Source organism: Garra rufa, chromosome 3 (assembly GCF_049309525.1).
Source record: "Garra rufa chromosome 3, GarRuf1.0, whole genome shotgun sequence".
NCBI classification, from domain to species: domain Eukaryota; kingdom Metazoa; phylum Chordata; class Actinopteri; order Cypriniformes; family Cyprinidae; genus Garra; species Garra rufa.
The window spans coordinates 10,730,006-10,754,670 of NC_133363.1; the positions used below are offsets into that span (position 1 = coordinate 10,730,006).

The 24,665-nt window shown below is 38.4% G+C and overlaps 2 protein-coding genes across 2 annotated transcripts in view; one reads left to right on the plus strand and one right to left on the minus strand.

The window, feature by feature from the left end:
- The window catches only part of nadsyn1 (NAD synthetase 1), a 10,544-nt gene extending 7,028 nt beyond the window's left edge, over positions 1-3,516 (minus strand). The window contains exons 1-10 of the mRNA XM_073835780.1: positions 3,354-3,516; positions 3,162-3,222; positions 2,692-2,808; positions 2,549-2,602; positions 1,485-1,574; positions 1,298-1,349; positions 900-988; positions 554-671; positions 186-317; positions 34-105 (exon numbers count right to left, since the gene is read on the minus strand). Of these exons, the coding sequence (XP_073691881.1) occupies positions 34-105; positions 186-317; positions 554-671; positions 900-988; positions 1,298-1,349; positions 1,485-1,574; positions 2,549-2,602; positions 2,692-2,808; positions 3,162-3,222; positions 3,354-3,438 (870 nt within the window). The 5' untranslated portion in view covers positions 3,439-3,516. The remainder of the gene's footprint in view (positions 1-33; positions 106-185; positions 318-553; positions 672-899; positions 989-1,297; positions 1,350-1,484; positions 1,575-2,548; positions 2,603-2,691; positions 2,809-3,161; positions 3,223-3,353) is intronic.
- A 5,993-nt stretch (positions 3,517-9,509) lies between these two features.
- Positions 9,510-20,167, plus strand: dhcr7 (7-dehydrocholesterol reductase). Its single transcript, XM_073836845.1, has 8 exons — positions 9,510-9,556; positions 10,871-10,982; positions 14,314-14,536; positions 14,614-14,704; positions 15,588-15,801; positions 17,783-17,987; positions 18,959-19,090; positions 19,237-20,167. The coding sequence occupies exons 2-8, from the start codon at positions 10,876-10,878 to the stop codon at positions 19,699-19,701; spliced, it is 1,437 nt and encodes a 478-aa protein (XP_073692946.1). The 5' UTR covers positions 9,510-9,556; positions 10,871-10,875; the 3' UTR covers positions 19,702-20,167.
- The last annotated feature ends 4,498 nt before the right edge of the window (positions 20,168-24,665 follow it).

Genomic DNA, 24,665 nt, shown 5'->3' on the forward strand with positions numbered 1-24,665 from the left:
CTTAAAACTCTGATGTCTTTTAATGTTACTCACCATGTGTGGGTGACACCTCTCTCCTCGATAGCTGCGAACATCTTCCAGATCAAGAGTGGCTGTGACAACCTCCTACAAGTTAAAAGAAATCTGAGTGATCAAACTGAAATCTTAGCATGTTAAACACAGTCAGTTGGTGAATAGGCACATACTATATCCTCGAGTGAGAACTGCGCTCCTCTGGCAACAATATCTCCATTGATGGCAATCATAGCACACCCGTCATAGTACAGACGGTCTCCATCACAGCCCTTCTGATTGGCAAACAGATAGATCCCTCCACTCTGAAACATATTCAGAACATGTCAGTGTAACCAACTAAAATGTTTAAAAGCTGCTTATAAAAATCTTCTATATGTAGAGCTCATTGCTACCATTGTCTTTACAAAGACAATGGTTTCATTATATGAACTGTCAAAAGAAGTCTCTTTTTCTCAGAAATACAGTGATAATATTATAACATTAAAATAACTGTTTTCTAGCTTTAAATCATTCAGAAGTATTCGTTTGAACTATTTACCTTAGTGGTGGCAGACTTGACCAGGTTCACCCTGTGGTCAGCCTTGCGTAGCTCATGGTAGCTTGCAGAGGAATTGGTAAAGATCTCAATACCATCTAAACCCATGTCAACATGTGGACTAAAGAAAGAAGTAAAAGAAAGTTTCATTTCTCAAACAAAAGCAATTATGGAACTATTTGTACATGATTCATGATTAATTTCACCAGATGGAAGCATAACATTAAAACACATGTCTAAATTTTCTCTGCTGGAGATTAGGAAAGGATTTAAGGTAAAAATGTCATTTAAATAACAATAATTTGCCATTCACACAGTATTGACAAGATCATTATTTGCAGAGAATTACCTCCTGGGGTTCCACAGCTCAGCACAAATCTCACTCCCTATGCAGGTGTCTTTGGTGGACAGCACCCCATCTCCAAATGGCACTGTGGTCTATCAATAAGCATTTTAAATGTAGAATTATAATTCAATTGTATGTTTTTCAAAGAGGTCTCTAATGTTCACCAAGGCAGTATATATTTAACTTTAAAAATACAGTAAAAAAAAAAGCTATATATATATATATATATATATATATATATATATATATATATATATATATATAATCTGAAATCTTGTATATGTGTATATTTTTTGCTGCTCAAACTACAATGCATTTTTCAGAATGCATAGAACATACACAAGAAAAACATTTATAGAATAATTAAGCTTTATAATATTATTAATATAACAATATTTTACCTGCCCTGTCACATCTTGGATCATTCTGGGTAAAAAGTACTCCTCAACATGTCTGCAAGGAAAAAAAATTCATTACATATGTGATTTAACCATCTCTGATTATGATTTATCACTGACTATTAAAGGCTTTGCTAGGGAAATGACCCCAAAATTAAAATCAAAAAATGTAATATATCATGGAATGTACCTGGGTCGACTCCAAGGTGAAAACCATCGAAATTCCCTGTTGTTGCCGTAATTAGCCAACAGCATTTTAGGACGAATTAACAGTATCTTTCTGTCAGATGTAGAAATATACATATTGGACATTATTAGATGTATATTAATTTAGCCTCTTATCTTATACTCATCAAGGCTGCATTTACTCGATCAAAAATATAGAAAAACAGACTAATATTGTGAAATATTATTACAGTTTAAAATAGCATTTATTATGTTTAAAATAATTGTAGTATATTTTAAAATATAATTTATTCTTGTGATGCAAAGCTGAATTTTCATTAGTCATTACTCTAGTCTTCTCTATCACATGATCTTTCAGAAATCATTCTACTATGCTTATTTTTTCAGGCTTTTTTTTTTTTGGAACCTGTGATTCTTTTTCCAGGATTCTTGATGAGCAGAAAGTTAAAAAGAACAGCATTTATTCAAAATATAAATATTTTCTAACAATATAAGTTTTGCTATCACTTTTTATAAATTTAGCACATCCTTGGTGAATAAAAGTATTAATTTCTTTAAAAAAAGAAAGAATAAAAATTTACTGACCACACACACACACATTTAAATGGTAGCTTATATTGTAACAATATTGTAAAATGTTTAAAATAAATTCTGTTCTTTTTACTTTTGTATTTATGAAAGAATCCTGAAAATAAAAGTATCACATGTTCCAACAAAATATTAAGCAGCACAACTGTTTTCAGCATTGATAATAATCAGCATATTAGATCATGTGACACTAAAGACTACAGTAATGATGCTGAAAATGCAGCTTTGCATCACAGGAATAAATTACATTTTAAAATATATTTACATAGAAAAAATTACATTGAAAATATTTCATAATAGTAAATTTTTTTCTGGATTTTTGGTCAAATAAATGCAGCCTTAATGAGCATAAGAAACTTCTTTAAAAAAATAAACAAAGCAGTGTATTATTATACATAAATATTTTGCATTATTGTAATTATCTGATCATTAAGCAGCAACGCAAATGCTTTATAATACTGAACTAGAGTAAAATCTTACTTGTTCAAGAAAATAACTCTGCAGTTATATCGAACATTGTGATGCATAACAGGCCTGTAGAAAGAGCACATGAAAGTGAAGTTAAAAGAAACCATAAAGCAAAAAACAACAGAAATCATCATGTTGTAAACAATATCACCTACATTCCCACATCACAGATGATGTCTTGGGTCAAAGGAGATTCCAAGAGCGACTTCAGAACCTGGAAACAATGGAGTAGGGTGTCTGACTCGTAGAAATGATCTGCACAGCCGTACCCACTGACGCATATGAAACATTTGTAAAAGAACACAAAATACAGTATCATTTATTTTTGTATTGAACTGTATATATGTTTTTGAGTGTGTTTTCTATTTGAATATATTTTATTATGTGACGACAAAACTGAATTATCAGCAATTGTCATTCTAATATGCTAATTTTGTACTCAACATAATCAATTGGTATACATTTATTAATAATAGTTCCTATAATTAATTTGCTGATTTAGTGCTCAAGAAACATACATAAAATATAACATATAATGTAAATATTCAACTAGCACTTGAAACTCTGAAGTGTACAAATGCATCACACATTCGTTAAATATTTACAGTCTGTGACACAATATTACCAGATTTCTAGCTCTGGTCCCAGTCTGTACTTGGCTCCTTTCTGTTTGGCTATCTCAATACCTGTTTTGGAGAATAAAGCAGATCTAAAAATGCGACGAGGTCCCTTTAAGATCATAAGACCTTTAGTACTGTCAGTTACTGCTACTACTACTACTACTGGTGACAGTTTGCAGGTGAAAATCATAACTTACTTTTAAGTATTCTTGTCAAGTTGCCTTCAAAATCCAGTGCCCACTGATTCAAGGAGCACGTCGCTAATGTAACCTTGCGACCCATTTTTGCACCGCTACAAATGACTTAAAATGTATCAAAACAACTCTACAACTGCACCTGAGAGAGTAGACGTGCAACAGAACTCAAAACTTTTATTTAGGCTACTGTAGTTCCATTTCCGGTCTGTACAGTTCTGCACTTCAAAATAAAAGTAGTAGTTTAGCGTTAGTTAAACTATTTAAATCTAGCTGAAAACTACAGAATATTTACAGTAACGAATAACAAAGACGGTACTTTGGAACAAATATTGATGTTAAACATTCTTCGATAAACAACATGAAAACCAACACATAAAATATATTTGTCAACGTACGCTACCAGTCAAAAGTTTTTGAACAGTAAGATTTTTAATGTTTTTAAAAAAGGCTTTACTGCTTACCAAGCCTGCATTTATTTGATCCAACATACAGTAAAAGCAGTAATATTGTGAAATATTTTAACTATTTTAAATATCTGATTTCTATATGAATATATTTTAAAATGTAATTTATTTCTGTAATTTTAAAGCTGAATTTTTAGCATCATTACTCCAGTCTCATGATCCCTCAGAAATAATTCTAATATCCTGATTTGCTGTTTAAAACACATTTATTATTATTATACTGAGTAGAATTTTCTCCTGTTTATAGAACGTTCAGAAGAACAGCATTTATCTGAAATAGAAATCTTTTGTAACATTATAAATATATTTATTATCACTTTTGATCAGTCATCTTCAAAGATAAAGCAAAATAAATAAATAAATTACACTGACTCCAGGCTTTTGAATTGCATACAGTAGTGTATATTGTTGCAAAAGCTTTTTATTTCAGATGAATGCTTATCTTTCTATTCAAAGAATCATGAAAAAATTTACTCAACTGTTTTAAATATTTATAAATAATAGTAATAAATGATAAAAACAAAATAATATTAATAACAATAATAATCATAAATGTTTCTTGAACAACAAATCAGCATATTAGAATGATTTCTAAAGGATCATGTGACACTAAAGACTGGAGTAATGCTAAAAATTCAGATTTGATCACAAGAAAAAAATTACATTTTTAAATAAATTCAAATAGAAATTATTTTAAAATAGCAAAAATATTTCACAATGTTGCTGATTTTGCTGTATTAAGGATTATATAAATGCAGGCTTGATGAGCAGAAGAGACTTCTTTAAAAAACAGTAAAACTGTTCAAAACTTTTGACTGGTAGTGTAGTTGTCACGTATCTGGTCTATCCTGTCATCATCAACTCTTGCACCACACTTCATGGACTTCATTTCCCACAAGCCACTGCACTAATCACTGCATTCACCTGCTCTCACTTTACTGATTACCGCTCACAGCTGCACCTCATCACACTGACTGCATTTAAGCTTCTCCCACACACAGCCACTCTGCGAAGTCTTAGGCTGTATCCGAAATCGCCCCCTATACCCTCAAATAGTGCACTATTTGAGGGGACATCCATTTTAAGTGGTGTTCGAAACCATAGTGGACGTTCTCGAGTGCACTCATTCAATCCCACAATGCACCGCAAAAACGAGTGTACAACCGATGTACACTCAAAGGCTACAGATTACCCATAATGCACTGTGAGAGTCGCGCCACAGGCAGATTGAATTCCCGTGTCTCGCCAAAAGATGGCGCATGCAGCTGAATCATCCATCTGTTCATTTTACAACGCGCTTGTCCATGGCGTAATACAGTGTACAACACGGGTATAAATTCGTTGTTAATTGATTATTAAATTGTTTAACTAGGGTTTAAACGTAATTTCCGTGACATAGTTCAAGATAAATGCTTTAATCTTACTACTGGAACTGTCCGTTTTAAATGATTGTTAAACAGCAAGCATACTATGCAAAAGCGGCAGTCCTTCCGGTGCACTCAGTGTCCGAATTCACTCACTCGTTTTCATTCACTCCTTCAAGTGAACTGTATGAGTGGACTAATGTAGGGAATAGTGAATAGGGTATAGGGGGCGATTTCGGATACAGCCTTATTGTTCCTTCTGGTCATTATTTCCGAGCGTTTATTCCCGTGTTTGATTTCCTGTGTTTTTGATTCCTGGACTCCTTCCCGTGTTTTGATTCTCGCTGCCAGCCCCGACCTTTCTGCCTGTTTTGACCACGATTTCTGCCTGCCCCTTTGTGTTTGTTTTGTATCAAATAAATGCTGCAAATGGATCCGCACGTCTCTGACCCTCCTTGTGACAGAAGACTTCGCCGCTACAAGGATCCAGCAGCTAGTATGGTGTCATCCGGTTCCAGCACGAACCCCACTGTACAGATCATGCGTCTCAAGCAGGGTGAGCGGACTATTGAGGAGTATGCGATGGACTTCATCGAATTGGCTAATCAGTCTACTATGGATGATGGCTGCCTGATTATTTTTTTCCGTGGAGGACTCTTAGAGCCTTTGGCTTCACTGATGCCCACGTTTGAACCTGGCTGGACTCTACAAACTTACGTGGACATTGCTCTGCAAATGAGTGGCTCTCCCTTTACTGTGGGAATCAAGGATGACAACAATGTTCCCACGGTAAACACCCTTCCAGAGCCTGTTCACAAGATGGATGCCCTTCTAGAGTCTTTTCACAAGATGACCTCCCTTCTAGAGTCTGTTCGCAAGATGGCCGCCCTTCCAGAGCCTGTTTGCAAGATGGCCGCCTTCCCAGAGCCTCCGCTGGTGCTGCCCAGCCTTCCAGAGCCTCCGCTGGTTCAGCCCAGCCTTCCAGAGCCTCCGCTGGTTCAGCCCGGCCTTCCAGAATCTCCGCTGGTTCAGCCCGGCCTTCCAGAGCCTCCGCTGGTTCAGCCCGGCCTTCCAGAGCCTCCGCTGGTTCAGCCCGGCCTTCCAGAGCCTCCGCTGGTCCCGCCCGGCCTTCCAGAGCCTCCGCTGTTTCAGCCCGGCCTTCCAGAGCCTCCGCTGTTTCAGCCCGGCCTTCCAGAGCCTCCGCTGGTTCAGCCCGGCCTTCCAGAGCCTCCGCTGGTTCAGCCCGGCCTTCCAGAGCCTCCGCTGGTTCAGCCCGGCCTTCCAGAGCCTCCGCTGGTCCCGCCCGGCCTTCCAGAGCCTCCGCTGGTCCCGCCCGGCCCTCCAGAGTCTCCGCTGGTCCCGCCCGGCCTTCCAGAGCCTCCGCTGGTCCCGCCCGGCCTTCCAGAGCCTCCGCTGGTCCCGCCCGGCCCTCCAGAGCCTCCGCTGGTCCCGCCCGGCCTTCCAGAGCCTCCGCTGGTCCCGCCCGGCCTTCCAGAGCCTCCGCTGGTTCCGCCCGGCCTTCCAGAGCCTCCGCTGGTCCCGCCCGGCCCTCCAGAGTCTCCGCTGGTCCCGCCCGGCCTTCCAGAGTCTCCGCTGGTCCCGCCTGGCCTTCCAGAGTCTCCGCTGGTCCCGCCCGACCTTCCAGAGCCTCCGCTGGTTCCGCCCGGCCTTCCAGAGCCTCCGCTGGTTCCATCCAGTCGTCCTGAGATTCCTGTCTGCCCGGTTCTGGTCACGGAGCTCATGCATGGACTGTTCCCACCCACCCTCCCTGCTGCTCCAGTCCCGCCACCTCTGTCTCCTGACAGTCCCTCTGCTCACCCACATCCCACCTTCGGTGCAGAGGACTTGCCGTGGGACTGCCAGTCTCCATCGGTGTCCAGACTGAAGGATCCCTCACCATCACCTCCAGTCTCAGAGTCCTGGACTCCACCTCGGCCCTCCGACCCTGCGGCTCCACCCCGGCTCTGTGCTCCCTCGTCTCCGTTGTCGGCCGTCGGCCCACCAGCTCCTCCGGGCTCCATCGTCTCTCCGGCTCTGCCCCGGTCAGTCGTCGCCCCACCTTCGCCTCTGGACTCTACTCCTCCGGCTGCGCCTCGTCACTCCGTCCTGCCGGCTCTGTGGACCTCCTCCCTCCCGTGGGCACAGCCTCGATCCTCTGTCACTCCGGCTCCGCTGCGTACCTCCGGACCTCCATCTCCGCCGGGGTCGCCAGAGCCTTGGGTTCCGCCTTGGCCCTCCGGATCCTCTGTGTCGCCCAGGACCATCGACTCTCCGGTTCCGCCTCGGGCTCCACCGGCTCCACCTCCGTCGGTCGGCCCCATGCAGGAGCCAACCCTTCCTCCGCCATGGCTTCTCCCTCCGTCGGCTCCGCCTCAGTTCGTGGTTCCAGTACCCCTACATGGACCTGGCCCTCCATCCCTCCCCCTGTTCTGCCTCCGCTCCACCACCCTCCAGGTTGTATTAGGTGGTTAGAGCGTCTGGAAGCCGCTCCTTGGGGAGGGGCTCTGTCACGTATCTGGTCTATCCTGTCATCATCAACTCTTGCACCACACTTCATGGACTTCATTTCCCACAAGCCACTGCACTAATCACTGCATTCACCTGCTCTCACTTTACTGATTACCGCTCACAGCTGCACCTCATCACACTGACTGCATTTAAAGTCCCCCTGAAATCAAAATTAAAGTTTTTGGGCTTTTAGTATGAATATATTAGCCTTAAGGTTATCTATAAGCTAGTGTGCTGCAAAACAAAGACAAAATTCGCGTTTACAAGTTATGGCCATTCAAAACTTACAGTCTCGTCACTTCCGCCAATATGAATCAAGGATTTGGATGATATCACCGTGCACTTCAGTTTCTCATCAAACGTTCTGTCCAATCAAATGCTCTCTAGAGTCCGTAATGTCCCGCCCCCTACACAGAGACGCATTAACCCGGCCGGAGCGGTTGTGGCTAGAGGGTATACAGCTCAGACCGGAAACTAACAATGAAATTAATTGTTCTACCTATTAGATTGTGTTTTATTAACGTCTACACCTACCCCAACCCTAAACTTAGCCCTTACTATAATATAAAAAAAGTATTATTGTTGTACAGTGTGACAAAAATAACGTTAGACTGATGTGCGCATGCCCAGTAGCCTTAGCTGTATCCCTTCTAGACTTTACCGGCCGGAGCAGATCATAAGCGCTCATATGTGCGGACGGTATGTATTAAACTACACAGCCTCAGCATGATTATGATCACTATTTCGTTTTAGCAAGTTTCATATTGAAGCTGTGGGGTAATTTATTAGTCTGTGGCTGTCATAAGTTTACAAATGCGGCTTTACCGAGCTCAACGGCTCTTGCCCGAGCAGATATAAATGGAACGCTATTGGCTAGTCAAAATTAGTGGGCGGGGCTGGGCGATATGTTTTTGTTTCAGTTAAAAGTATGTCACCACATAGAATAACGCTGCTTGTTTCAAGGCACTTCAGTGGACCTTTAAGCTTCTCCCACACACAGCCACTCTGCGAAGTCTTATTGTTCCTTCTGGTCATTATTTCCGAGCGTTTATTCCCGTGTTTGATTTCCTGTGTTTTTGATTCCTGAACTCCTTCCCGTGTTTTGATTCTCGCTGCCAGCCCCGACCTTTCTGCCTGTTTTGACCACGATTTCTGCCTGCCCCTTTGTGTTTGTTTTGTATCAAATAAATGCTGCAAATGGATCCGCACGTCTCTGACCCTCCTTGTGACAGTAGTAGCCTATTTAAAGTTTTAAATAGTCTATCTGTAAGAATAAACGTCTAAACAATGTCAAACTGCTTTTTCGATATTAAAAATACTAGAATAAATATAAAATAAATGAATAATGCATCAATATTAAATGTTATAATACATTTAATTTATGTTTTATTAGCAATTATACACTGATTATTAGCTTTTAATAATAAGCTGTATTTAATACAAATTACAATATATAAAATTCGCTTTTTTAATGTGTAAACTAATTTGCCAGTGTACCAAATAGAGCTTTTACGTGTGTTTATGAAAAGGCTGACTTTTTCATTCCAATAAATTCTTCGATAAGTTGCTATAGCTGTCATTTATTTATCATTTCTAACGCTAATGTAACTGCGTAAATGTGGTGCAGGTGGATGCCCTTGACGAAAACAACAGAATGCTTGTTCTGAGCTCATCAGGCGCTCATGGCTTCAGGTCTCGGTTGTCCAATCACTAACACGAGTATGTATTTCATCTGCCTCTGATTGGATGTAAAGTCATTGCGTCGACTGTGGGTGGAGTTAGAATGCGGCCAGAGACTCCCCTTTGCCCGTTTCATCACTGTGAACATCTGGGCAGCGTGGAGTGGCGCAGCATCACCCCTACAACTGTAAGCTTTTGTGATATTTCACTTTTTAAACAATTACTTTTATGTATTTGAAATTTTGCCACTTATTATAATGTAATATGTATTTTAAATACATATTTCCAGCATTGTAAAGTGCATGCACAGTTTATTGGTATATCTCTCTGGTATGTGTTTAGTGTGCAGCACTTCCCTTTTGCGACTTTATCAACAGATTATAATAATTATTTGGAGTGTGACATGACTGCATTGTAAACTACTGTATATAAATACTGTATCGAGCACTGTATGCACACCTTTCAAAGACTTTTTTACTATGCATCCTGCTTAATTATCGTATCAGTTTGAGGTAATTACAACTGTAACACTGGAGAATGATAATACGACTAAATCCTTACACTCCAGGAAGTTTGTTACGACTGGAATCATATTTCACTTTAAACTGGTTTTTGTCGCAATAAGCTTAAGAAGCACATTTACTTGGCAAAAGAAGATTGACGCACAGGTGTGTTATATCAGCGGGACACATGATTGGGTGTTTTTGGCCACTTTTAGCCCTGTTGAGTTTTATAAAAAATTATTATAAGTCAAGGAATTACCTTTTGACAACATTTGAACAGTCATGGACATTCCTACCTTGGTGTCTATTTAATCTCAAACATGATATTTAGTGATAATGTTGCCTTTTTGGTAAACAAGAACACTTTTTTAAAATATAAATATGGAAATTATGCCATAACTGAAATTGATTTGGATCATTTTCCTCTTTGTTTAGATTATCATAGTTTTTAGCATGTTTAATATCTTCCTATGCACCTTATTATTGATACTGTTATACTGTATACTCTTTTTTTTGCATAAATTAATATGCTGTTGCATATTTTAAACTATATAATGCTGGGTGGAACATTGCTTTTGGTGTTATTCATATGCATATTTGTTAATATGCCTATTATAAAAGACAAAAAGAGTTTTCAGTGGACTAAAAATCCAAATACTGGAAACAGATTCATGCAGAGCAACTACCTTTGCTTGCATAACCAAAGCACACAATTAACAACCTCATATCAGTCAGAGAGATAGCATTGCACTAAGGGAAACAACCCTGGCCTGGTTCTGAGATTATTTATCATATGATATGTTATAATCATTATTTAAAAACCATGAACTTATCATATTTAGCACATATGTAACACCTGTTTGTTATCTGTTATCGGCTGTGCACTTTGTTCTTACCTTGTACACTTTTGCTAGAGACATGTTCACCGTCTCAGAGGTTATTTTTAATGCTCTTCCCACTCTCACTTTCTCTGTGCTTTCTAAATCTCTCTCCCTCAGACATAATGACGACTGAAAACGGTGTGAGAAAGCGCCATAAGGGCACATCAAATGGAGCCCGGGCAGGGGTGAAAAACAATGCAAAGGAGCCGGTACAATGGGGAAGAGCATGGTAAGCCACCGCATTACTGCATTAATTTAGTGACACACAAAGCATTGTTTGATTCAGTATTATAATGTAAACTGCATGTGTAGTATTTTTTATTTGAACATTTTTTGTGTTTAGTCATATTGCTTGTTTGAGCCACCCAAAAGCTTAGCACAAGTGAAATTAAAGGGATAGTTAACCCAAAAATGAACATTCTGTCATTAATTACTCAACCTCATGTTGTTCCAAACCTGTAAGAGCTTCATTCATCTTCGCAACACAAATTAAGATATTTTTAATGAAATCCGAGAGTGTTCTGACCCATTTCTAGCACATACCGGTGAACCACTGATATCACAATGATTTTAACTATAACCTTACTACCTTTCTGTGCCTTGAATGTGGTAGTTGCGTTGCTGCCTATGCAGGGTAAGAAAGCTCTTGGATTTCATTGAAAATATCTTATTTTGTGTTCAGAAGATGAACAAAGGTCTTACGGGTTTGGAATGACATGAGGGTGAGTAATTAATGACAGAATTTTTATTTTTGGGTGAACTATTTCTTTAATATGTGACCCTGGACCACAAAACCAGTCATAAGGTTAAATTTTACAAAACTGAGATGTATATATAATATGAAAGCTCAGTAAATAAGCTTTCTATTGATGTATGGTTTGTGAGGATAGGACAATATTTGGCCGAGATACATCTATTTGAAAATCTAGAATCTGAGGGTGCAAAAAATCAAAATACTGAGAAAATCACCTTTAAAGTTGTCCAAATTAGGTTCTTAACAATGCATATTACTAATCAAAAATTACATTTTGATACATTTACAGTAGGAATTTTACAAAAAATCTTCATGGAACATGATCTGTACTTAATTTCCTAATGATTTTTGGCATAAAAGAAAAATCAATAATTTTGACCCATACAATGTATTTTTGGCTATTGCTACAAACATACCCCAGCGACTTAAGACTGGTTTTGTGGTCCAGGGTCACATATAACATTGGTATTGTTACTCACCCTCATGTCGCTGCAAACCTGTATGACTGTAGAACATAAAAGGAAATTAAAAATGTTCTGGTTGCTATGTTCCAGTTGTCAATTTGCAATGAACTGCAATGCAACTATACTATAAAACCATAAACTTATCGTAAAAGTAGTCAAGGGAACAGTAAGGACGTGTCCTTATCAGTATCTATTGACTGATAAATTATCCCTAACAATAATTTTGATTAAACAATTAAAATTTGTTTATATATAACCACTGTTGTTGTTATTTTGACCACATCTAAAATGGGTCATGTTGTTGACATAACCTGAGAAGTTAGAATAGATACGCTGCATGGATCAGTCAGAACATAGGATGTGTGTTTAAAACATGCATGCACAGTGCAGTTGAATGTAAAGTAATTAACTTTAATTTACTGTTGTCAAAGTAAATGTACGAAGCAAACTATTTGCTAAAATATCCATGAAACAATGCCGAAATCGAAATACATGGTTTATTTGCTAATCAGATGCGCATGAAAGTTGTATTTGTTACAGCAACAGTATGATCTCAAGTGTGTTTTCTTTCAGAATCGTCATTGCTTCAATTCATTTTTAATATTAAATTAAAGCATCATTAAAAAGCCCCCACTCTAACCACTCTGTCATAAATATAAAATCCAATGTAGTGAAAATAAAAAAGTAGTCAATATGACCTGATTCCAAGTCTTCTGGAGCTATATGGTAGCTTTGTGTGAGGAATAAACAAAAACTAAGACAGTATTCACAAAACATTTTAATTGACACTTGACAGATGTTCTCATCATTCACTTTCACTGTGTGGACAAAAAGCACCTTGGACATTCTGCTACAAATATCTCCTTTTGTGTTGCAAAGAAGGAACAAAGTTGTACAGATTTTGTTCAGTACAAAAAACGTGAGTAAATGATATGTTTTTAAATGAGCTATTCCTATAATAAACAGACCAGACAGACATGTACTGTAGATTCAAATATAAAATTATTTGAATCAAAGTTTTACGACAAATGAAAGTAAATGAACTGTATAATCAGTTGTATACTGTACTACGAATTGGATCCGCAAAACAAATAGTCGCGATTAATCGATTCAAAATCAAAGTTTCAGAATCAAATTATTTGTTTGCATACTATATGTGTGCGTACTGTGTATATTTATTATGTAAATTATATAAATACACATACATACATGTACAGTATGTCACAAAAGTGAGTACACCCCTCACATTTCAGCAACTTGCTGCTGGACATTAGACACATGGTGCTTCTCCACCTTACGCTTGAGTCTGGACATACTTGGCCATCCCATCACCTTCACCTTCAGCTTCCTCAGCAAGGCAGTTGTCATCTTGGTGGTGTTTGGGATCGTTATCATGTTGGAAATCTGCCGTTCTGCCTAGTTTCTGGAGAGAAGGCATCATGTTCTACTTCAGAATGTACAGTACATAATGGAATCCATGTTTCCTTCAATAAACTGCAGCTCCCCAGTACCAGCAGCACTCATGCAGCCCCAGACCATGATGCTACCTCCACCATGCTTGACTGTAGGCGAGACACAATTTCCTTGGTACTCCTCACCAGGGCATCGCCACACATGCTGGACACTATCTGAGCCAAACAAGTTTATATTATAGTCTCATCAGACCACAGGACATGGTTCCAGTAATTCATGCTCTTGGACAGGTTGTCTTCAGCAAACTGTTTGCAGGCTTTCTTGTGAGCCAGCTTCAGATGAGGCTTCCTTCTGGGACGACGCCTATGCAAACCGACTTGTTGCAGTGTGCGGCGTATGGTCTGAGCACAGACAAGCTGACCTTCTACTTCCGCAACCTTTAAAGCAATGCTGGCAGCACTCATGCATCTATTTTTTGAAGCAAAGTTCTGCACCTGACGCAGAGAACGAGTGCTCAACTTCATTGATTGACCCTTGCAAGGCCTTTTCCGAAAAGAGCCCATCTTGGAAAACCTCTGTATGACCCTGACCACTGTAGTGTAACTCGGTTTCAGGGTGTTACTGAACCTCTAATAGCCTTGGCCATCTTTGTGGAGAGCAACAATTCTAATTCTCAAATCCTCACAGAGACACATCATTCAGTGGTCAGTATGAGAGAATTGTACGTAAAGCACCAACTTTGAACTGCTCTAATACAAGATACACAAGTTTGTATGGTGCTGTTAAGCAGACAAAAACATAAACATGATGAATAGGACATGTGGCGTTGCATGGTTAAACAATATACTGCTGTTATCACTTAGGTTATACCGTAAAAATTATATCTTATTTTGAGTCTAATCTGACTGCTAATCTATTGATCTCTGTAGGGAGGTGGATTGGTTCTCTCTGACAGGTGTGATCCTGCTACTGTGCTTTGCCCCCTTCATCGTCTTTTTCTTCATCATGGCATGTGATCAGTACCAGTGCTCCATCACCCATCCCTTACTGGACCTCTACAACGGTGACGCCACCCTGCTCACCATCTGGAACCGAGCCCCTTCCTTCACATGGGCTGCTGCCAAGATCTACGCTATCTGGGTCACATTTCAGGTGTGCACAGAAAAAAATAATATATGCAGTAAAAAATATTTGAATGGAGTTGTGAGATTTGGTTGTGTCTACACTAGGTGGTGCTGTACATGTGTGTTCCAGATTTTTTGCACAAGATTCTTCCAGGTTATGTGGGAGGAGTTCGGGAAGGTGCCCGGACACCAGCAGGTAAAAAAAAATCTATATTTAATTTGTCATAAGGACAAAAATATATACAGTGGTGGCCAAAATGATTAGAACACTAATATTTTCACCAGCTAAAAAAGTATGTTGCTGTAGTGTGTCAGTAGGAAATATCAGTTTACATTTCCAAACATTCATTTTGCCATTAATTGTAGTAATGCAGTGAGACACAAGGAGTCTGACAACAGCCAGTGCTCCACACAGAGATCTGATCTCATCGTCATCCAGTCTGTCTGGAATGACATAAAGAAACAGAATAAACTGAGACAGACTAAATCCAGAAGAACTGTCTCCAAAATGCTTTCAAACCTGTCAGATGCTTTTAAGAGACCTACCGGCAAAAACTGCTTTAAGAAAGATGGTAAAACCGAATGTTGATTTAATTTAGTTAATAGAAGTTAATTGATAAAGAAAATCTATGACATTATTTTTGACAGAATTCTTGAAGCATCTTGCAGACGTTGCCACAGTTCTTCTGGATTTAGTCTGTATCAGTTTGTTCTGTTTCTTCATGTCATTCCAGACAGACTGGATGATGATGAGATCAGATCTCTGTGTGGAGCACTGGCTGTTGTCAGACTCCTTGTGCAAACAAAAATCTCACTGGATTATTACAATAAATGGCTAAATGAATATTTGGAAATGTAATCTGATATTACCTACTGACACACTCCAGCAAAAGATAAAAATAACTGACCTTTTAGCTGGTGAAAATAATAGTGTTCTAATATTTTTGGCCACCACTGTATATATTAAAAAAGTAATGCTAATGTACTTATGTCATTTCTACTTACTTATTGGTTTGTGTGATAAAATGTATCAAAACCATATTTAAATTATATAATATGAATGTGTTGCTTGCTCTCAGGTTTGATTAATAAGTATGAAGTCAACGGTCTCCAGTGCTGGATAATCACTCATGTTTTATGGGTGGCTAATGCTCAATACTTCCACTGGTTTTCACCAACCATCATCATTGACAACTGGATCCCTCTCTTATGGTGCACCAATATCCTCGGCTATGCCGTGTCCACTTTCGCTTTCATTAAGGCTTATCTGTTCCCTACCAACCCAGAGGACTGGTGAGAAAACACATTTTTATTATTTACTGTGCATACAGTGGGTATAGAAAGTCTACACATGTTAAACTGAAGCTTTGAGATGTAAAAAGTAAAATTATTTCATCTTTTTCCACATTTAATGTAATATTGAAACCAACAGAATCCAACAGGATTACAATTACTTTTCAGCGAGAGTTTGAATGTGATTGGTTAATTCAAAAACAGAGTACTGTAAGGCATGATAAGGTTGCAGGTAGGCCTGTCACAATAACAGTTTTTTTATTGTCATTTTAAGATATTATTGTTATTTTAAGACCATTTTGAGCCACTGAATATATAATCATAATATAACAGCATAATAATGCAAGAAGGCCTGCACACTTTCAAATGACAACAAACATTTAATTCTTAAGAATATTTAGATCATTAAAATAAAGTATCAAAATATTAGATACCTTAAAAAACTTGAATGAATAGTAAATACACATTTTTAACAAAAAGTGCAAAGTAACAAGTAGGAAAAAAAATAAAAATGCCCAAAGCATTATATTCTTCCATCTACCTTCTATTCTCTGTAAATTAAGGGTGCACACTATTGCTGAAAAACACAATCCCTACCTAGCAGTCAGATGTCTGTATGCACAAAGTCACAAATGATGAAACTTTTTTTTTTTTATAGAAGCATTTTTTTTATTAAACTTGCACTTCATGACTACACAGGCTCAAGTGGAATGCAAGAAACATGATGACATAAATATTTATGTAAATATAATGGGCAATATATTGCGTCACCAAAAAATTATTGAGGTAATGAAAATATACATACATATACATTGTGCAATAAGTCGATATTTTGATTAATGCGACAGGCCTAGTTGCAGGATTGTTTTGCACACAACATTAAACATTCCTGAAATGTCCTTCACAACTACAATATGAATAATATAAAAGCAAAAATTAACTAGTCAATTGCACTTGCACAACTACATTTGCCGAAAGCACATACATTGTGGTCAAAATGAGCCTAAAATGCAAAATAATAAGCCTGATAAGGGATAGAAAAGATTAATTTCTAAAAGCATACACATACAATTTGAAAAGTTGTAATTACTGTACTTTGTGAAAATGTTAAATCTAGTTTTATTTATCATATGTTCTCATATGTATTCTTTGATTTCTAATGTGTTTTTGAAAAGCCATAATTTTATTATAATACTGTTTTGATATGTTTGCTATTTGCAATAGTTACTATTTATTATTTTTCATAGTGTAATTTTTGGTGAAGTGTATTAAAAAACTAGGGTAGGTTTGATCCTCAAACTTCACTGTAATTATTAATTTTGATATTAATATATGGAACCCCACAACAATAAAAAAAAAACATATTGTTTTTTTTTTATTTATAGATAATCACAAGTGAGATTTCGGTGATGTTTTGACCACTGAACCATGAAAAGTCCCCAGTTTTCATTTCAGAAATCTGGTCACCTTACCTTAAATGTTTCTGTCTGTTTATTACATTAATCAATTTTCTGGTTTTAATATTACATAAGCTGTTCAAAAAGATATGACACAATTAATTTTTTACATCTCAAAAAGCTTTAGTTTTAATAGGATCGTGTCTAGATTTTAAACACTCACTAAAGTAATAGTGGTTTGGCCCATTAAATTTATGACTGAAATTTGGTTTTGAGTTGGATTAGATGTGTGTTGTAAAACTATAAATGAAAATGTAAATCTGTCTTGGTGTTCTTTTGAACATTTTAAATGCCTAATTTAATATATAATGTAAATAATAATAATAAATAATGAATTATTGTACTTAATTATTTTACTTTTAGCTTTTGTTGTTTTTTAATTACAAACGATGTGGTGTTTTTTAATCTTTTTTCCTTTTTTCTTTTGACCATTGGTCACAAAAAAGAGTTTCTTTGTGCTGTCCAAAAAGTAAAATACATGTACACACTAAATGGGTTCTGTCTTGTTCTTGTTTGATTTGCAGTAAATTCACAGGCAACATCTTCTACAACTACATGATGGGAATTGAGTTCAACCCTCGTATAGGAAAATGGTTTGACTTCAAGCTTTTCTTCAATGGCCGTCCAGGTATCGTGGCATGGACCCTGATTAACTTATCTTACGCGGCCAAACAACAAGAGCTGTATGGTTATGTGACAAACTCCATGATCCTGGTCAATGTTTTGCAAGTGAGTCATGCAGCCATTAGGTGGCACTATGAAACAACTGTAGTGTTTTACTATTACATACACTATATTGCTAAAAGTATTGGGACACCCCTTTCTAATGAACAGGTTTGACTAATTTAGTAATTTCCATGAGTACACATCTTAATGTTTAAGCATAAAATGATATTCTAGGGGATTGGGTGCTTCTAATTTTAAGGCAAAAGTTTTGACAGGACCCAATTCAGTTCTAACATGACAATGCCTTTGTGTATAAGGCAAGGTTCAAAAAGAAATGATTAATTCAGTCAGTGTGGAAGAACTTGATTGGTCTGCAGAAAGCAAAGTCCTAATCTTAGATGAACACCTCTGGTGTGACTTTAAATGCAGACCTTGAGCCAAAAACTCATCACCAAACACCAATGACTTGTGCATACACTATATGGACCAAAGTATTGGAAAACCCCTTCTTTAGATCAGAAAAAGGCAAACTTCCAAACTAACTGTGGCAACAAAGATGGAAACAATTCATGTATTTATAAATTGTCTTTCCATCTCTGTTGCAACCATTTTGGAAGTGTCAAAAATGACTGTACCCATAGTTACAAGTCATTGGTGTTTAGTGATGAGTTTTTGGCTCAAAGTCTGCATTGAAAGTCACTCCAGAGATGTTCAGCTGGGATTAGGAATTGGCTTTCTGCAATCCAGTAAAGTTCTTCCACACTGACTGAATCAATCATTTCTTTTTGAACCTTACCTTATACACAGAGGCACTGTCATGTTAGAATAGAAAAGGGTCCTGTCAAAGCTGTTGCTATCAAATTAGAAGAACACAAACCCCTGGAATATCCTTAAATGCTTAAACATTAGGATTTGTACCCATGGAAATGACTACTTTTGGCAATATAGTGTATACTGGCTAGATTCAACAACATTTTTTTCCATTATTGATTCATAAAGTGTTTTTCATTTCATTCATATTATTCCCGTCAAAGGCCATCTATGTGTTGGACTTCTTCTGGAATGAAGCCTGGTACCTCAAGACTATAGACATCTGCCACGATCACTTCGGCTGGTACCTGGGCTGGGGAGACTGTGTGTGGCTTCCTTTCCTCTACACACTACAGGTGTGCTTCTGAGCTGCATTTACAGGGATTGATTTGTGTTGGATGTGGCATTGGATTCTCTATTGACCTCATACAGCTTCATTGATTTTAGGAGGAGTAATGCTGATTATGCCATGTTGATCTTGGTTCATGTTCTTGTTCTTTAGGGCCTTTACCTGGTCTACAACCCTGTCCAGCTTTCTACACCTCATGCCGCAGGTGTCCTCATCCTGGGTCTGGCAGGCTACTACATCTTCCGCTCAGGCAATCACCAGAAAGACCTTTTCCGTCGCACAGAGGGTAACTGCAAAATCTGGGGTAAGAAGCCCACCTTCATCGAGTGTTCGTACCAATCGGCCGATGGCGGGATTCACAAGAGCAAACTGATGACCTCTGGGTTTTGGGGAGTGGCTCGTCACATGAACTACACGGGCGATTTGATGGGCTCATTAGCATACTGCCTGTCCTGCGGTGGTGAGCACTTGCTGCCCTATTTTTACATCATCTACATGACCATCCTACTGGTGCACCGCTGCATTCGTGATGAGCACCGCTGTAGCAACAAGTACGGCAAGGACTGGGAGCGCTACACTGCAGCCGTGCCCTACCGTTTGCTGCCTAACATCTTTTAGAGCATTCCATCAATCCTAGATAGCTTTTCAAGCTTTATGTGGCTGCTCATACTTATTTTAAACAGTTGGATTTTTTAATCTTTTATGGGAGTGTGAATGGCCGATTTTACAAAGATTATTTTGCCTTTTAGTGAGTGTGAGTGTGGATGTACTATACTGTACATGAATATATATTTACAAATTATCAAGGAGACACAATAAACTACATTACAGAAGCTAAGATACTGTGATCAATTTATAGTCTTAATGTTCCTGCTTTTTGAAAAAGCTCTTATCTGTTTTTGTTTTGTTTTTTTCTCCAATAGGCAGGAACATTTATTGTATAGAGAATATCGCTCATTATTGTTCAGGATGTAAATAGACAAAAGTCTATAAATCCTGAAATGCTCAGACTACAGCTTATCATATTTCTATTCATATTTTTTCTACCAGCCAAACTACTGAAATAAAACTTTCCCACTTTGTCTTTGCTTGTTCTCCTGGTGACGTTAATGAATCTTAAGCTGAAACTGTTAAAATATTTGTAGCGCAAGAAAAATGTGTGTTTTGTGTGGTAAAAATGTAAATAAATAAATATATAGCTCATTTTAACATTAATTTTACATAAATTAAATTACTTTTATCACATACCTTCCATTTAACTAATTAAATGAAGGAAATGTGCAAAAAGTAATACTGTGTTAAAGTACACATCCTCAGTTGGATGTGGACAATGATACACCACTAGCAGCAGGTGGAGTCAGAGTTTTTCATTTAGAACAGCAACAAGCCTGACTTAACACACAACAAAGACACCAAAAGAGCATTTAGTTGATCCTGCATATTGTTCTTATCTAAATAAAATTTAAACAGATACACATTAATACTGAAATCTTTTGCAAACAAATGGCTGGCTTTGTTTGCTCAACCATGATCTTGAGGTTGATAATTCCTGGCTAATTTCCCCAAAACAACATGCCACTTGCACTTACATGGATAAAACACAGCCCAAGTAAATATACATTGCACTTTCTCCTATATAAAGCACATTTTTACAACTATACTTGATTATTTGGATCATGAGTCTTAAGCTTTCTCTCTCAGAACAGTGTGAACAGTGCAGTACTCTAATAATGTCAATTTAAACACTAAATGTACATACTAAAAGAAATCACATAGGCTGGACATATCAAAATACTGAGCTGTGGTACATGTCATAAATTCAATGTTTTAATGTTCCTTTGTAGAATATAAAAAGGGTAAACCACATGATGAGATTCTTCACACTGACTATTATGGACATAAGCAAGTTATAGTAACAGGATTTGCATTGATTTCCCACTTTTTTCTTACAAAGCTAATGCAGAATAATAAAGAAGCATTACAATATGCAAAATGGCTGTCCAGAGGTTGATGAATGGCCATTGGAGAGAAGGGAAGACAGAAACCGTTCAATGAAGTAGATCTTCATTCATATTGTTTGTGGCAATTGCTGAATGGTTTAGATAAGCAGATGACATTAGTTTACATGGACAAAAACACCCAGCTGACATTCAGCTGACATTTGCTCACATTCAGGGTTAAGAATTTGAACAACCTAACCTTGTTGAAGAGAGATGCCCTATCTACCTTTATCCAACATTTTCTTCAAGTAAGCCTGTGGGTGAGACTTTCGGTTCATTGTCCACTATAGGGAAATATCGAGAAGAATAACAACGTTCAGTAAACTCTAAAACTGTTTGCACTACAAACCAGTGTGCTCATAGTTAAGATAATACATTAAAATAATGTGGAAAGACATAACAATTTGCAATATTAAGCAGCAGAACAAGGTGTTTTGTACAGCTAAAATGGCTGGACGCAGATGAGATCGGAAGCCAGACCAATAAAATGTATAAATGGCCGCAATAAAACCACTTATTGCACCTTGGTAATTGTATATCAACATCCTAAAAAAACCACTATACCCACTCACATAGCAACACCCTAAAAACCTCTTACAACTCTATAGTAACCCATAACCCTGTAGAATCACACTGAAAAACACTTAGAACACTATGGTTATCGCAAAGCAATCCCCTAGAAACCACAAACAACACCCAACTGCATAGGAACACACTAAAAACACTTATAACACTATAGTAACTGCGTAGCAATGCCCTGGCAACACCCCACAACACTTAACTGCATAGCAAAACACGGAAAACCACTTAAAATACCTCAGTAACTGCATAGCCCTGCCAACCACCCACAACACCCTATAAACCCCTTAGCAATACACTGAAAATCACTTGGACACTATGGTAACTGCATAGCAACACCCTGACAACAACATAGCAACACACAAAAATCACATAGGTACCTACATAGCAATGCCCTGGCACCAGCATAGCACCTTGCAAACACATAGCAACTAAGACATTTATAACACCTTAGTAACTGCACAGCAATGCCTTGGCAAGCACCCACAACACCATAGCAACCCCTAAGTAATACACAAAAAATCACTTAGTACACTATTGTTAAAGCAATGCCCTGACAACGACGTAGCAATACACTAAAACCACTTAGAACACCTTAGTAAAGTCATAGCAATGCCTCGACAACCATCCTCAAAACCCCAAACTGCATAGCAACACAAAAAAAAAACATTTAGAACACCTTAGCAACTGCGTAGTAATGCCTTGGCAACCACCCACAACACCCAACTGCATAGCAACATACAAAAAACACTTAGAACACCTTACCAACTGCGTAGCAATGCCTTGGCAACCACCCACAACACCCAACTGCATAGCAACGTACAAAAACACTTAAAACACCTTACCAACTGCGTAGCAATGCCTTGGCAACCACCCACAACACCCAACTGCATAATAACACACAGAACACCACTAAGAAAACCTTAGCAACTGCATAGCAACACCTTGATAACCACCCAGCTGCATAGCAACACACAGAAAACCACTTAGAACACCTTAGCAACTGCACAGTAATGCCTCAGCAATCACTCACAACATCCAACTGCATAGTAACATACAAAAACACTTAGAACACCTTGGTAAACTGCATAGTAATGCCTTGGCCACCACCAACAACATCCAACTGCATATCAACACACAGAATACCACTTAGAACACCTTAGCAACTGCATAGCAATGACTTGACAACCACCCAGCTGCATAGAAACACACTAAAACCATTTTAAAACCTTCGTAAATTCTTAACAACACCCAAAACACTATATCAACCCCTTAGCAATGCAATGAAAATGTGTACTGCATTGCAACAGCCTGACATCCACATAGCAACACACAAAAAGACTTAGAACACCTAGCAACTGCATAGCAATGCACTGGCAACCACCACAACACCTTGCAACTATAGCAATGCCCTAGCATCCACTTACACCCTAGCAAGCCCTTAGCAACACGCTGAAAATATTTTCCTAAGTGAGCACCATTTGCAATAAACTTAGCAACACACTAAGCAATCATTTACTTTTTTCTGATTAAATGCAACAAATATGTGACTGACCAATGAGAATGCAGGTACCTTTAACACTACAGAAGTAGTTCAAAGGCCTCAGTTGTTTTTTTACTACTTTATTTCCTTGTTTTTATCTGACCTACAAATTACATTGAGCAAAGGTTATCAGTTAGAAAGAATAAAGAAAGAAAGAAACTAGGGTTGGGTTTTTCTGTCCGTGGGAGTTTACACAGCCTTGTTAGTGGTTTGGCTAAATTTCAGAGAGAAGTGATCAATTTCATCAGTTTCGTGTACACACTCTGGAAATTTTCCCACACAGATATAGTTGGTCTAAGAGAAGGCGTTTTATAGTGGGTTTTATGCGTCCTTGAGGTGTTAACACACACATAAACACAAAAATCCCCTCCATCTCCACCTTTCCAGTATTCATGAGTGACAAAGCCTTACTCATAGGTTGACAAGTAGCGTTTAGATGCTCCCACTCTTCCATCATGCTTTGTCTTCCCTCTCTCTGTGCTCTTGTCAGGTGCAAGATCTGTGTCCGTCTCTTGAGGGATGATCAGAAAAAGGCAGACTAAACAAACCTGACACAATGACCCCAAAGGTCACCAGACTACTCTTCTCCAGCTCCACCCTGTGTTAAACAATACCACACATGAGAATGAGACGCTACAGGCCTCATGGACAGCAGTGGACAGTCTATGTGTAATATCTCAACTGTTTGGCTGCTGAAGGCTTATTGGAAATATGTGCCTGTGGCAATTTCTGCAAAATAATAATACCAATTAAGACTTTGCTGTCGGCTGCTTCAGAGTTCCTGCTGTCGGTCTGTATGCAACCAGGAAAATTACCCGAGGGGGAAATTGATTCTTAGTAAGTTCTTAGTACTTAGTTATGTGGTGAGAAAGCCCCTTATATTACATAATATATATCTTGATTGCTCATCTAATCTGGTGTTTCCAAAAAATGGGAGAGTGCCTGAGACCTTAGTTATGTGTAATGAGTGACACTCTTAACCCCTGGGTTGTTCCAGGCAGACTGTCCCTACAATCAGTGCACTGAAACCCATTCTGCATGAAAACGCATCTGCTCGATGGTCAGTAACTAGTCAAGTGTTTTATGCAGGAGGCATTTAGTGTGGAATGTTAGTGGGTCAATAAACTAGTAACCCAGAGATGATGTCAGACGATAATAGATGGTATCTGTGAGGGTTGGAATGTGTTGAGCTGGCCTGGGATAAAGAGCCTGCCGCCTGTATCTTCCAGGATTGTACAGTGGATCACACTGTTGGCTGACTCACTGTAATGCTCATCTGTGGAAATAAATTGTGCGAACAGGTGAGTGAAGCTTCTGTCACCATTGTGGAATAAAACACATCATCATATTAAAAAAAATTGCTTGTAATTTCCTGTCACAAACACGCACACACACACACACACACACACACACACACACACACACACACACACACACACACACACAGACAGATATAGATA